Source organism: Helianthus annuus, chromosome 9 (genome assembly GCF_002127325.2).
Source record: "Helianthus annuus cultivar XRQ/B chromosome 9, HanXRQr2.0-SUNRISE, whole genome shotgun sequence".
Taxonomy (NCBI): domain Eukaryota; kingdom Viridiplantae; phylum Streptophyta; class Magnoliopsida; order Asterales; family Asteraceae; genus Helianthus; species Helianthus annuus.
Window position 1 is genome coordinate 168,949,475 of NC_035441.2, and position 15,450 is coordinate 168,964,924.

The window sequence follows — 15,450 nt, forward strand, 5'->3', positions numbered from 1 at the left end:
AATGCAGATGACCTCATGCATTCTGCCACTGCATTCGTGGACAATGCCGCTCCTTCCGCCAAACCGGTAAGCAAACCATGTGTTCTTATCGATTTATTCTTATTTTGGTTCTAATCTTGCGCTTATATTTTTTCTGCATTTCATTATCATTGTTTAGGTTAAGAATCCTAGAATTAGAGTTAGAGCTGTTTGGACAATCATCGATAGGATCAAGAAAACAGTCACTGCAAGGATACAACTTAGGTTGAGGGATAGTGTCTTCGGGCACTATTTGGATATTGAGTCTGTGATTTGTGAAAGCCCATTGTTGCTTTGTGTTGCACGACATCAGGCTTTCACTGAAAACCCTAGTCATGGAATATGTTACATGTTCGGCAATGATTCAGTCTTGTTTACCCCCTTACAGTTTTGTGTTATCACCGGGTTAAGATTCGGCGAGTACCCAACTGTCATATTCAACGAGTCAGCCAATTCTTTCAAATCTAGGATATTTCCAGGGAAAAGGGTGGTTAAACAACGCCACTTGAACGAGATATTCACTTCAGACTGGTCAAACTTTTCGGAGGATGATTGTCTCCGTATCTGCCTTTTGATGATAGTAGGGTTAGGTTTTAAAGGCACTCAAAGTCACGAAACCATAGATATGAAGTTGATGAATCTTGTTGATGACTTAGAAGCATGGAACCATTTCCCGTGGGGCAGTTATCTTTGGGAGAGCACCTATTCACATGTTTACGATATGACTCGACGTCACGTACCCGGTAACGCAGGTTTCAATTTGCCTGAATGCGTTTGGCCATTCAAGGTAATGATTTCTGTGTTGGATAAACAATCCTATCTTTCTAATTGGTTAATGATTATCGTTTATATGTGCAGATGTGGATTTTAGAAATTTTTCCAGAGTTTAAACAGATGGAAAAATTTTATAAATCACCCAGAATTCCTAGATTTCTAAGTTGGGGCCCGGGGACATGGCTTACGATTACAACTGTGGAGCGAATTTTGGAAACAGCAAAGACGGTATTACGATATATTTGTACTATTTTTGAGGTGTATATTCTTTTGATTAATACTATCAATGATCTGATTTAACGACTTGCAGAATGATTTATACCGTCCAATACTAGATGTAAGCGCCACTAGCGATGAAAGGCAGTGTGAATGGTACAGAGATAGTGAACAGTATTTACGTGCTGTTGGGATATTGAATCAACCGGTGATTACCAGGCAGCCCAGTTTCGAGACAATGCACACTATTGGTAATCAAAAACCAAAAGATTGTTTTGGTGATGGGTTTCAGTGTTTTGGATCGTCTTTCAACATGAATAGTGCCAAAGAATCAAAGAAAAGAAGATCTGTGACTATTTCGGGATTCCAATATTCAATTCCTGATGAAATACAGACATTCTTGGTGGAAGAATTTAAATCAATTCTGGACAATCGGCTTCATGCGAATAACCCGAGGCTTAGTCAGCTAATAAAGTCCGATGTAGGGGTTCAATTACAACTGTTTTATGTTTTTTTTGATGTTTTTATATGTCAATAATGACTTTCATCTTATGCAGCTCACTAGTCAGAAGGGTGAAAACCGTACTGGTGATGACGATGAAAAGGTAATGTTGTGGTTTACTGCTAGTTATGATACCCATTTGTTCATTAATCATTGGTAGGGGTTCAATTACAACTGTTTTATGTTTTTTTGATTTTTATATATGTCAATAATGACTTTCATCTTATACAGCTCACTAGCCAGAAGGGTGAAAACCGTTCTGCTCATGACGATGAAAAGGTAATGTTGTGGTTTACTCCTAGTTATGATACCCATTTGTTCATTAATCATTGGTAGGGGTTCAATTACAACTGTTTTATGTTTTTTTGATGTTTATATATGTCAATAATGAATTTCATCTTATACAGCTCACTAGCCAGAAGGGTGAAAACCGTTCTGGTCATGACGATGAAAAGGTAATGTTGTGGTTTAATGCTAATTATCATATAGTTACTTACAGTTTATGTATTCAGGTGGAAGACGACCTGTTCGAAAACTACAACGATGCTCCTGTTTATCATGTGCCAACAGACAAAATGCAACCGTCTAATCCTCCTGTAAGCCAACTTGTTCGTTAATTAGTAAGATGTTAGTGTTTTGTGTATGTTGGGCTGATGAAGCCAACGGAGTGTGATTTTTTTTTAAAAATTTATTTTGTTAGGATGATGAAGCCGAGATTGCATTATTGCGTCGGTCGGAAAGGTTATGGAAACCGTCTGCATGTACGCTATCACCTTATGTTGTTATGAAGAGGGTGTCAAAGAAAAAAAAAAGAAAACGAAGAAAGAGATGCAAACGGAAGATAGTGCCGATGGACCCGAGAGTCTCGAAAGTACTCTTGAAAAAATCAAGAGTTGGTATGAAAGTGAATTTGCTAAAGTTTGCAAAACAGATTTAAGATTGCGGCGGCTTGGGACGTTGATGGGCGGTGAAGTTGGTCCTGATTTTTGGATGTCTTTGATGGGCGACAAAGGAAACGGTTGGTTATCCGATGATGTAAGAATGATAATGTTTTGTTTCTTATGTTATTTATGTTTAAAAAAAAACTTAGTATTTAATCATCATAAAAAACAGCATTTATACGCTTGGATGATTACGATGTATGAGACGAGGAAACCAACCGACCGGTGGAGCATTCTACCGCCTTACTTTCAAATGACCTTATTTGAATGTGAGTCGAACCGGAAGGCGAGGTGTTATTTCGATGGCTCAATGGAGCCTGTGCCTCCAATCGCCGATGTCGACGAGGTAAGTGTTATGTTGTTATTGTAATCATCCAAGCGTATTAATGCTATATGTTTTATGTCTTATTTCTATAGGTTTATGTACCGTTGAATATTCCAAGATTGCATTGGTTTTTAGGGGTATTCAACCTTCGAGATGAAACCTTTACAATATATGACAGGTAATTGGACAGGTTTTTGAATAAGCAGTTCTCTTATTTGTACTTGTGCAATAGTTCAACAGCCTTTATAATTCTATAAAAAAATTGTAACTTGTGCAGTCTTTCGGAGTGTGCAAGTATGGCCATGAGAAGAACAGAAGTTGTCTGTAAAATGAATGTTGCCTTCGACGTATGGCTACGCATCAACGGCTACTACGCGGACAAGCCATTGAAGATGTCTCTCCCGTTCAAAATGATCTACCCAGACAAAGTGCCCCAACAATCAGACGGTCTCGGAGATTGCGGGGTTTGGGTTTGCATTTTCCAAGAAAGGTTAATCAAGAAACAACCAATATTTCAAGACGAAGACACGGCTGTGGTTGCGAAGCAAATGAGGCAAAGGCTAACGGTGTTATTCTACGAAAGTCTCTTACCAGAAAATTTTGATATCGTGTCCACTAGCAACAAAATGCAAAACGACTCGGATCATGAGGGTTAATGTTGCTGCATTGCGTTTTGGATATTAATCGGGTATACACACCCTATAAACAATTGATTTTTTGGGTTATGGAATGTGTCTCGCTATGTTTGTGGAATGAAACAGGTCATGTTTTTTGGTTGTGGAATATGTATGCTATTTGTGGAATTTTGTAGTTACATACTTGAAGTATGTGTATGCTATTTTGTTTTTTTTTTTTATAGATTTTGGTATAGTTGGTTTTTTAGGCCATATGGAATAGAGACTCTTATATATATATGACCCCATAGTGCCCATTTCTTCATACAACCATAGCAAATGTCAAGTGGCAGGCATCCCTCTTGCATTCCAAATTCGGTACAAAACACTGTTTGGATAAATAGAAATGAGCACTTCGATGATTGGTCGCCAAATGTTCTAGAGTTCTACTACGATGGAGATAGTCCCTTTTGTTTTTCTAACTACACGGGACAAATACCACTTGACAGAGATTGGTGGGGTGAACTGTTGGGTTATTGCGGCAACGGATATATACAAGAAAAGGTATAAAACTATATACAATATAAGAGATTAGTTATTTAGTTTTTTAAAATAGAATACTAATTTAGTTTTTTATCTATGTATATGCTATGTTACAGCATGTCCAGGCATGGTGTAACAAACTAATGGAATATAGAGAGAGTGTAAACCGTACTAGGACGTCTTCTTCAAACTATTGTCGTTGGACTATTTTGCCGCCCCGTTTTTTCAGCCTTATTATTGAACAAGATCACGAGGCTTACATTTATGCGAACAGCTCTGTAGGACCATACCCTGCCCTTTGGGAAGTGGATACGGTAGTAAATAAATTTAGTTATGCTAATATTGTTTTACGTATAGTTATAACACAACACTTTTTCAGGTTTACATACCGCTAACCCAGGACGAGATTAACTGGAACATTATAAAGATAGATTTGCAATCATTAAACGTTACAATTTATTACCCCAATAATTGTCACGTAAAAATCTGCCGTGGTTCGCTTTGCGTACACAAAAATATATACCAGCTTTTTGTGGAGTTTGAGAGTGCATTCATATGGTTTTTAGGGAGCATAAATTATTGGCGAAACGCGGGACAGTCCGAGACTGATGCACTGGATTTTATAGGTGATGTTGCATGGCCGAGCCACGTGGATAATGTGGGGAGAAATTCAGGGGTGATTGTGTGTATGTTGCTTAATAATCTTGTTCTTGACCGTTCAATGACTTGCATTGAAGGTAACATACAAGACACATGTATGCGATATAGACGATTTATGGCAGATGAACTCTACGCGGCACGTTCCACGCCTAATAATATGTAACTTCACATTATATATAAATTAAAAGCATTCGAATACCGGTATAAATGCTTGTTAACCTTGTTTTAATAATTACATGACCGGGCCGGTTCCTGTTAAAGCTAGACCACTTTTACACGGGCCTACCAATTTGTAAATAAGCCCAAGCTAAATGATATGTTTGCATTTCTGTAAGACTGTAAATATAAAATTGGAAATTGATTGTCATCAACTATATATGTTTGCATTCCTTTTAAAATGTTTTAGTCCCCAAATCTGCTACAAGCTTCTCTCCCAAAACCGATAACACCAACCAAACAAATGTCTCAAAAATCGGCTTCCTCCTCCTCCAACAAATCTACTCAGTTCGTGGAACCTTCTAATTTCATATGTTCGTGTGGTGCGGTAACCTGCTACAAGCTTTCAAGGACGGAGGCTAATCCAAATCGAAAGTTCTTATGCTGTGTAAGTTACTTTTGTAATGGCTCTTATGCCGGATTTTATATGTTCTTATGCCGGATTTTATGGATATTTCATAATGGCTCTGTTTTTTTAACAGAAGCAAGAATGTGGTTTTATTAGGTGGGCCGATACACCTTCCTCTTCATCTGCACCTTCGTCCTCGTGCCACAGTTGTGACAAGGTAATACCGGTACTTTTAAGAAGCATGGAAAGCAAGGATGATTTCGCGATTAAGAAGGCTAAGGAAGCAATGTTTTTAAAGATGTGTTTATTGTTTAGTTGGTTGATGATTGTGGTAGTTTATATGTATTTTTAAATAAAATTTTATAATGAATTTTAATTTTAAATTAAATTTTACTTTGAAGAAGCTATCTCTAGTTTATATTAATCTTCATGATGTCCAATGTGTAGAAAAACCAATTTGTTGAGGAAGTGGCAGACAATGAGTTAGACATAGTGCGGTATCTGGTGCAGGATTGGTTTGATGACCATGACGCGGTGATTGAAGTGTTGAAACAAGAGTATGAGGCGTCTCTTCCAGATCCAGAGTTGGACTACGACCCAGAGGTGTTGGAATCTTTTAGGAATGACCTCCTTCAACCAGAATGGTCTTGTGATGAATTGTGCCATGATTTCTACCCGGGGGAGCATTCTTCCGACTCAGAATGGTCTTGTAATGATGCTCATTGGAAGTAGATTGTTAGGCCTTTTTTTTACTACCATGCTTGGTTAATCTCTGATCGGATGGAACTAGTATCTTTTAACTGTTAGTCCTTGTAATTTAGTATCTTTAAAATTAGATTGTTAGGCCTTTTTTTTAACAGTAATAGTATTGATAAAATATGAACATAAAAATATAAAATATGAACATAAAAATATAGTTTAACTGTTTAATTTAGTTTTAGAAACTAAATGCATCCTTTAACTGTTTAATTTGGTTTTGTTAAAAAAATGAACATAAAAATATAAAACGCATGATAACAGTAATAGTGCATTTCACATAAAGACGGTTTTCACATAAAACTCCCTAAAACTAATAACCTGATAGGCTATACATTTACGGGGTTTTAATCCTCTCCTAAATTGTACGTGGGGATTGTATGTTGCGATACGTAATCCCGGAAATCCTCTGGTTCGACTTCTACGCTTCGTACATGTGCCGTTGAGATGCCCCGGGAGGTACTCTGGGAATAGGTGGGGTGTCTACAACTTTCCCGGTGATGGCCGTGACTTCGGCACCGGCCACAGAATATGGGAGTGGGTTCCTCCCCTCGTGATAGGATTCACTTGTTTTCCTTTGGCCGACCGGATTGACGTTTGGTAATATTCGGTGGTTGCAGATTTAATAAACCGTCCGGTTTTTCCCACTCAGATTTATGCGGGAGAGGATTTATCTCTTCTGCATACGTTGCTTTATAAACTTCGTTACTGTAACATGACATGGAATAATGACCACAGTCGCTTTCACCTAAAAATCTTGATACAACAATAACGTGACCACATGGCAAACCCGATAATTGCCATACCCGACAAGTGCATGTGCCGTTAGCTAAATCAACGAACCCTCTTTTTTTACCATCTTCAACTTCAAAACTGTTAACACGAACGCCGGTGACCGTCCAAGTCCTAGAGTTATCAATTTTGTGTTGGATCTTATTTACAGCCCACTCTGTTAGCAAGTGTTCACCATGGATTCCCTGGTTGCGACGATCATAAAACCATTTTTGAACAGATTGCCGGAAAAATTCAATAAGTTGCGTCACCGGCAATTTTCGGGAATGTTTTGATAGAGCGTTCATCGACTCGGCACTATTAGAAGTCATATAATGGTATCTTTTAACAGGACAATGTGCTCTTGACCACTTCTCAAACCCAATTGTCGTAAGAGTGTTCCTTAGTCTAGGAACTGCGGCACATAACGCGTTGAAAGATTCCTCAAAATCGGATAGCCGGTAAGATTTGCAAGTCTGCCACCATAGAGACTCGTTTTCCATTTTTTTTTTTGGTAATTTAAGGTTAACCATTAAATGACGACAACACAACCCGTGAAACGCTTGTCGAAACACGGCCCTTACGGCTAATTGTATAGAAGGTGCTCGGTCAGAAATGATTGCCAACTCTGGATGATCGCCAATACAATCTTTAAGTTTTGAAAGGACCCAAGTCCACGAATTACCGTCTTCAGATTTACCAATCCCGTAACCAACAGGCAAAATCTGATTGTTTCCGTCCATGCCCACAGCCAAAAACAATGTTCCTTTAAACTCGCCTTTCAAATGGGCCGCGTCTATGATAATGACCGGTCTTAAGGTTCTTACAAAGGCACGAATCTAACATTAACATTAACAATTTGTTAGATAGATGAAAATTAACATTTTATTAGATAGATGAAAATAAACATCAATAAATATTAACATTAACAATTTGTTAGATAGATGAAAATTAACATTTTATTAACATTAACAATTTTGTAACATAGAATAAAATTAACATTTTAGTTCGGTTATTACTAGAAAATTTAATGCGTCACTTACCGCGGCACCTAGGGCGACAAATACCATTTCAAAACGATCCTCCGAATCAGTCAATATGTGCGTCACTGTTCCTGGATTAGCCTTCTCCAAATTGTAGCAGTAAATAGGAAGTTCAGCAAAAGAACTTGCTGAATTTCCATGCAAAAGTTGTAATGCATTGTTTTTTCCTCGCCACGCTTGCATATAAGTTATATTGACTCCTTCTTTTATTCTAAGATCTTTGACTATTTCTGGGCAACGGTAAATTCGACCAGAGTTTCGAAATTGTTCTTTTAACATGCTACCCACAACCATTGGGTTAGCCTGACGCATGTGTGGATGTGTCTGCGTCTTAGAACACGTATGTTTGTTGTTAAAAGATTTAACGTAGAAAACATCACAAGATTGCCGACTAGCGGATTTGAAACTCCACTCACAATTTTCAACAACACATGATACTTCATAACGAGTCTTTGATGACCTGTCTACTTTATACGAAAAAGATTCGGATAAGCACATCTTTCCTAGTTCGATTTTCATTTCCTGCTTGTTACGAAAGGTGTAGCCTTCATAAAATCGACATTTATCTTTATTATCAATAAATTCTAGTTTATCGTTGGCCTTAAAATCATCGTTTGAAAAAACACAATCATTTAAATCGGGGCATTTATATTCAAACGTAGGAGCACAAGAAGAAGAACCCACACCAACTTCTTGCACCACGTATAGTTTAAAAAGTTCTGTAGGATTATTTTCCCACAGTTTGAAAAAAAATAAAAGATCTGAATCATCTATAATATCTATAGGTTCAGAATAATCAGACATCTTGTAGGATAACCGTGTGATATTTCGAAAACCACAAAAGTCACACACATTTTTAAAAAAGGTATCATACGAAATTTTGGCAAAATTAGTTTCAAACCCACGTATAAGAGAATCAGCTTGCATTACGTACTCACGCCTACCGTCAACGAATTCCCACTTGCCACCGGTGTAAACCACAAATCTAACCGCCATAATACACGAAAGTAACAGTTCAAAGTAGAGTAAAATTCACTCAGTAGTAAAACTTTAAGATGAGTAAAACTTTAAGATAAACCGGTATTTAATAAACCGGTATTTAATAAACCGGTATTTAATAAACTGATGTGATATGCGTTAGCGACAGTAAGCGTCGCAAATACTTAATTCATGTATGACAGCGACAGCGACTGATGTGAGGAGGTATGAGTCCGTCGCAAATAGTTAAGTTGATGCGTTTGCGACGCATGGCAAGCGTCGCAAATCACTCAAGATCTTCCACAAGATTTTTGACAGCGACTGATGTGATGGCTCTGACAAAAACGCCTGCCTTGCGTCGCCGACTCAAGTGATGCGTCGCGGAATCTGACATTTTTGTTGCGTTACAAACTCATCCGACGGGTCTTGTACGGACGCATTAAATTATGTGCTATTCTTGAAGCCAGACGCAAGCCGGATGGCTTGCCTCTTATTAGAGGCTTTGGATGAGTCTGGATGAGTCACTCTGAAAGTAATCATTACTGTTACACGTGTCGCTTGGAGATTGGCTGACACAAAAAAGCAACAAAAAGAGGCATCAGCCGCATTGGGATTAGAGATGGTCCTTCCAAAGACTCATGAATTGGCTGAAATGGTAAGTTGACTATTTTCTTGGCTAAAATGGTAATTTTCTCTATAATTAAAGTTGTCATCAAGATAAGGGCAAGTATTTAGCATTGTCCATTGTTCTCTTCATGGTCCATTATGGTGGCTAATTAGTTTATATTATCAGTATTTTTGTTATATTCATAGGTCAATATTGAATACGATTTATTTTTGTTACTTTAGACTAGTCACTTGGTGACCAAACTCTATAAAGAGTTGTCAGGTAGATAATAAGACAAAAAACAAGCAATTTTTTAATATAATAATTTATTATATCTCACAAGGTTGTGAACACAACCAAAGTCTGTGATCAATTTATATAATATTTAATTCTTTTGCTTTTTTTTATTATTTAACTTCTATTTATTTATAATTATAAATCATATTTACATAATAAAAGATTCGTTTAGGTTGGTTGTGAATGTAGGTGAAAAATCGGATTGGATTGGGTTGTATAGATAGAAGAGAGGGAAATTAGTATTTTAATAAAATATTGAGTTGGATTAGGTTACGATAGTAGATAGTCTTAGTATTTTTAAGTCTTAGTTTTTTTAAATTTTAGTGTTATAATATGCACCATTGCTATTACACGTATTGTACCTTTCACAACACGTGTCAAATTCCAGATGTGTTCGGTTCATTTTCTATATTCCTAGCTATATGTTTATTATTTATTTAGAACATTAATTTTACTATGAATTATATGATTTTGATTTGTTTTTATATTCTCCACTACTACAAAACACAAGGTCGGCACCGGCAGGCAACAGTGCCGGCCTTTCATTGGGCAGAATGGGCGGCGACTTTAATAGTGACAGGCAGCTGCCTGACACTTCCCTATTGGCCCAATAAATTTACGATTGTATCCCCTTTTAAAATTACGATTTTCACATCAGTTATAAAATATGTTTTTGCCCTTGCTTAAAAATAATTTTACGTTTTTACTCCCAGCTAAATATTTCAATTTTGCCCCCGGTTAAAAATTATGATTTTACCCCGTTTCAATTTACAGTTTTGCCATTGTTTTTTTCCCTTAAAAATACGATTTTCCCATCAGTTGAAAATTATGTTTTTACCCCCACTTAAAAATAAATTTACGCTTTTGCTCCCAGCCAAAAATTCCAATTTTACTCTCAGTTCCTAATTACGATTTTGCCCCGTATAAATTTATAATTTTGCAATTAGTTTTTTTTTCTCAAAGCCAGGTTACGATATCACCCTCAACTTAAATTTGCATTTTCCCCATCGTTTTTGTTTGTTTTCCTGGTGACATTACAAGTTTGCCCCAAGTGTAAAATTACAGTCATGCCGGCAGCTTCCTGGCACTCCCCCGTTGGTCCATTTAGTTTACGATTTATCCCCGAATTAAATTTATGATTTGGCCCTCAGTTAAAAATTACGTTTTCCCCATCGTTTTAGTTTTTTACCAAAACTATAAAGGTTTTTTTTAATTGGTTTACTCGATTTAATTTTTTTTCGTGTGAAGGAGCCGCCTAACACTGGCTCATTAGTCCAGAAAAATTATAGCTCTGCCCTAAGCCTAAAATTACGGTCTTATCATCGTTTTTTATTCCTAGCAAAATTATAATAGTATTTTTTTAATTGGTTGAGAATTATTCGGTCATCGCCCCGCAACGCGGGCGGGGCATCTACTAGTTTTATACATTTCTAGATATGATGGAATAGAAATAAAGAGTGAAATTTAATTCGCATCCGTCTAGTTATATGATCGGATCATTGTTCATCCCTTAATTTTATTTTTTGTTATCTCAGTACATATGGTTTACTTATTTACACTATAATCCCCTCCCTCTAACCCCGTCTGCATATTTCGTTACTGACTTCACCACATGGGAGGCATTTTGGTCTTTTCAACCCATTAAAAACTCTAATTCCCTCATATATCTTATGTTCAACACTAGGGATGAGCATTTGGTATCAAATATTGATCCCGTCCCGATCCTGATCCCGAAAATACCGTACCGAATTTTTTCGGTACCGAAAACGGTATCCACATTTTGGCATTTTCGGTATCAGTATTTTCAGAATCAGTACCGGTTCGGTACGGTACCTGTAAAATACCGAATTTTACCTTCAAATACCGCTATCGTACCGATACCATACCGTACCAACATATTTCAGTATCGGTACCCAGTTTTGGCGAAATTCAGGATCGGGATTTTCGGGATCAGGACGGTATCGGGATTTGCTCCTCCCTATTCAACACAATGAGCCTCTATCATTTCCCTACCAACCCTCCATCTCCTTCCCTTTCAATTGTCCACCAACCACGACCATACTCCAACCCAACACTGCTGGCCACCGCGGCCATACTCCAACCTAACACTACACCTGTACTCCAACTCCACACCCCACTTCACTTCACACTTCACCTGTACTCCAACTTGACAACCTGGTGCACTTCCGACACCCACCCACCTCTAACCATCACACACTAACCCTTATGATGGTTTTTTCTGTGGAGGCGCTGATGGTTACACAAGCAGTCACATGTTGTTGGAAAATAAGTGAAAATAGCATTTTTCACAAATATAGGAAAATGATTTTTTCCTATTTTGGACTAGAAATAAATATAATAAAATGAGCGGGTTTTATGTATTTATTTGTGGGTTTGTGTTCTATGTTGGAATAGCTTCGCAACGAACTAAACCACGTCCAAAACCGAGCTAAGATGAATGAGATATCGATGCTCAAAGTTGGGTGTTTGGAACATTCAATGTTGAAACTAAAGGGAAAGTAGCACATTGTCCCACATAGGAGGAGGGATGGAACTTAAATGGGTATTTAAGGTGGAACTCTCCATCCTTATTGTTTCATGGAAGCACTCACTAGTGTCCTCGCGAAGGGTGCGGAGCACCCTAACTCGCACTCGCACTCGCACACGCGCGCGCGCGCGTGGCGTGGGCAATGAGGCGCAATGTGGCGCTTTGATGGCGCACTTTGCACGCTCGCATCGCCGCGAGCCGCTTGAGAGCCGCCTTTGTATTTTTGACCGCGCGCGCGTGGTGAAGCACAAGGGTTGCAAGGACCAAGTGGTAGGTGATGCGGCGCATGACGTGGCAGTCATGCGCATGCGCGCGCGGGTACACGAGGCGCGCGGTGGACGGACTTGAGCCGCACCGCCGCACAGCGCACGGCAGTGAGCCAAGAGGCCGCACGCCGCATGGCAGTGAGCCAAGACGCCGCACGCCGCACGGCAGTGAGCCAAGAGGCCGCATGGCGCACCGCGCATGGGCGCGCGCGCGCGTAGAAGCTTCCAGCATTGAATGACAGGGCAGTTTCAGTCCAGCTTCGTAACTGACGAGTTAATAGGCTTTGACTGAGAATTAAATGACGTATTAAATTGCATTGAAGACGTTTAATGCAATTTAAACCTCTCATTTAATTCATTTTGACTGTTTCAACCTAGGAGCTGTATAAATACAGCTCCATACCCACTTCAGAAGGACACGAGCAACACAACAGCAATCCAAACTTTCTCTCTAGAATTTTTCTTGCAGCTTTCAAGGTAACCTTCGGGTTGTAGGCGAACTCCGGCAGTACTACTGCTCCGGCTGTTGTACCCTGGGAAACAAAACGAGTACTCTTGGGAGACTCGGAATTTGTTTTAAGGGAAGCGTGTTGAACACGTGCCTCAGTCAATTCTGTTTCTACCCCTTCTTGTATTGTCGTTTATTTCAGTTGTAATAGTAATAGTTGTTAGCTTTCTATTTCTTTGTATTGTAATCAATTAAATAAAATTTGTTTTATTTTTTATTATTTACGCGAACGGTTCCTACAATCTTAAAACAAATTTTTAAAACCGTTCGTGTAATCAAAACCATTCTGTTTGTGATTCAAACCAGTTTTGATTTCACTCAGTTTGTGTTTTAAAAACAGATTTTTTTTTTGTTTTCTTCTTCAAAGGAGCGACTTTGGTTGAAAACAATTTTGCTTACATCAGAATTGTCCTTTAAATTTGCTAAAACTTTCTGACTTGGTCTTCAAAGTTGGACTTAGAAGCCAATCAGTAAGTTCTAATTATTAAAATTTTCTGTTTTGGTCTTCAAAGTTGGACTTAGAAGCCTAAACAGTAAATTTGTGGTAAAAATTATAATTTAATTGTTTACTTCTGGTTTTGGCGTAAATCAGAATTTTTTGACTAAACTTTTAATATTTTAATTTTTTCAGCATGTCAAACGAAACTGTCAACGTCAACAACACCACAAATGTTGTGACGGGAAACCCCCTTAACGCCACCACTGTGGGAGCGTCCACAGTGGCCAATCACGCTGAACGACCCGAGAAGTTTTCGGGTCAACACTTTAAGAGGTGGCAGCAGAAGATGTTCTTCTACCTGACCACCATGAACCTTGCGAGGTTCTTAACTGAATCCGCTCCCCAACCTGCGGAAGGGGAGACCAGCGCTCAGGCTCTGAACGCGGTAGAGGCTTGGAAGCACTCGGATTTTATTTGTCGAGGCTATGTGTTAAACGGGTTGTCGGATGCGTTGTATAATGTTTACTACAACGTCAAGACTTCCAAAGACCTTTGGGATGCATTAGACAAGAAGTACAAAACGGAGGATGCTGGCACAAAGAAATTTGTGGTAGCCCGTTTTTTGGATTTCAAAATGGTTGATTCTAAAACAGTTATGAATCAAGTCCAAGAATTCCAAATTATACTTCATGACATCTCTGCGGAAGGCATGACACTTAGCGAGACATTCCAAGTGGCAGCGATGATTGAAAAGTTACCTCCTAGTTGGGTTGATTTTAAGAATTATCTTAAACACAAACGAAAGGAGATGACTATAGAGGATCTTATTGTTCGTCTTCGGATTGAAGAGGACAATAGAATTGCCCTAAAAGGCAGCGTTGCGCAGACTAGTGCTAGCGCAAATCTGGTTGAGCATGGGCAATCCTCTAAGGGCGCGAAGGGCAAGGGGAAAAAGGACAAAGGGAAAGCAAAGGCTAGCAACCTTGGACCGAAGAAAGGGGTTGTGAAAAAGAAACCTCAAACGTTCCAAGGGACTTGTTACAACTGTGACGAGCCGGGGCATCGGGCTAACCAATGCAAGAAACCGAAGCGTGAGCGTGCGCACATGGTGGATGAAGACGGAATGCCTTTGGTGGCAATGATTTCCGACAAAACCGCAATGTTGGATGAGGTCAATGCGGTGACCAACACTCCAAAAGGATGGTGGATTGATACGGGAGCGACCCGTCATGTATGCCCAGACAGGAGCATGTTTACCACCTTCAAGGAGCTTGCGGGAGATGAGAAGCTGTACATGGGAAATGCAGCCACCGCGGACATCAAGGGTGAAGGAACGGTGATTTTGAAGTGGACTTCAGGGAAGGAGCTCACTCTAAGCAACGTGCTATATGTCCCAGACTTGCGCAAGAGCCTAGTCTCGGGTTGGTTGCTTAATAAGTTTGGATTTCGTTTAGTTTTTGAGAGCGATCAATTTGTACTAACTAAACGAGGAATGTATGTAGGCAAGGGCTATGCCCAAAATGGAATGTTCAAATTGAATGTAATGGCTGTCAAGAACATGAATAAAATTGCTACTACTTCTACTTATATGCTTGAGTTTTCTGAATCGAATAAATGGCATGGTAGATTAGGTCACGTAAATTTTAATTCTATACGCCGTTTAATCAATTTAAATTGCATACCAACATTCCATATTGATTCACACTATAAATGTGAAACATGCGTTGAATCCAAACTTACAAGAACATCATCGAAATCGGTTGAACGAATAACCGAACCCCTTGATTTAATTCACACTGATATTTGTGATTTAAAAGCGGTACCCACAAGAGGTGGAAATAAGTACTTCATCACGTTTATTGACGATAGTACTAAATATTGCTATGTATATTTACTAAAAAGTAAAGATGAAGCAATAAGTAAATTTATCTTGTATAAAAATGAAGTTGAGAATCAACTTCAAAAGAAGATAAAAGCTTTGCGAAGCGATCGAGGAGGCGAATATGTTGCACCTTTTGCCGAGTTATGCGCAAAAAGTGGCATTGTACATGAGTGTACACCTCCATACTCTCCCCAATC

The 15,450-nt window shown here is 38.8% G+C and overlaps 1 protein-coding gene across 1 annotated transcript; it reads right to left on the reverse strand.

Moving 5' to 3' along the window:
• Positions 1-6,477: 6,477 nt before the first annotated feature.
• Positions 6,478-8,724, reverse strand: LOC110876728. The gene is made up of 2 exons (XM_022124890.1): positions 7,729-8,724; positions 6,478-7,524 (listed from the first exon to the last, which is right to left on the reverse strand). Exons 1-2 carry the CDS (start codon positions 8,722-8,724, stop codon positions 6,478-6,480), a joined length of 2,043 nt encoding a protein of 680 aa, XP_021980582.1.
• Positions 8,725-15,450: the final 6,726 nt, after the last annotated feature.

What these genes read in the sequence shown, in the direction of transcription:
- LOC110876728 (XM_022124890.1), bottom strand. Translation starts at nt 8,724, where the DNA reads ATGGCGGTTAGATTTGTGGTTTACACCGGTGGCAAGTGGGAATTCGTT. An exon ending in TTGTCGCCCTAGGTGCCGCG is followed by an intron (nt 7,525 to 7,728) that starts GTAAGTGACGCA and finishes TGTTAATGTTAG; the next exon opens with ATTCGTGCCTTTGTAAGAAC.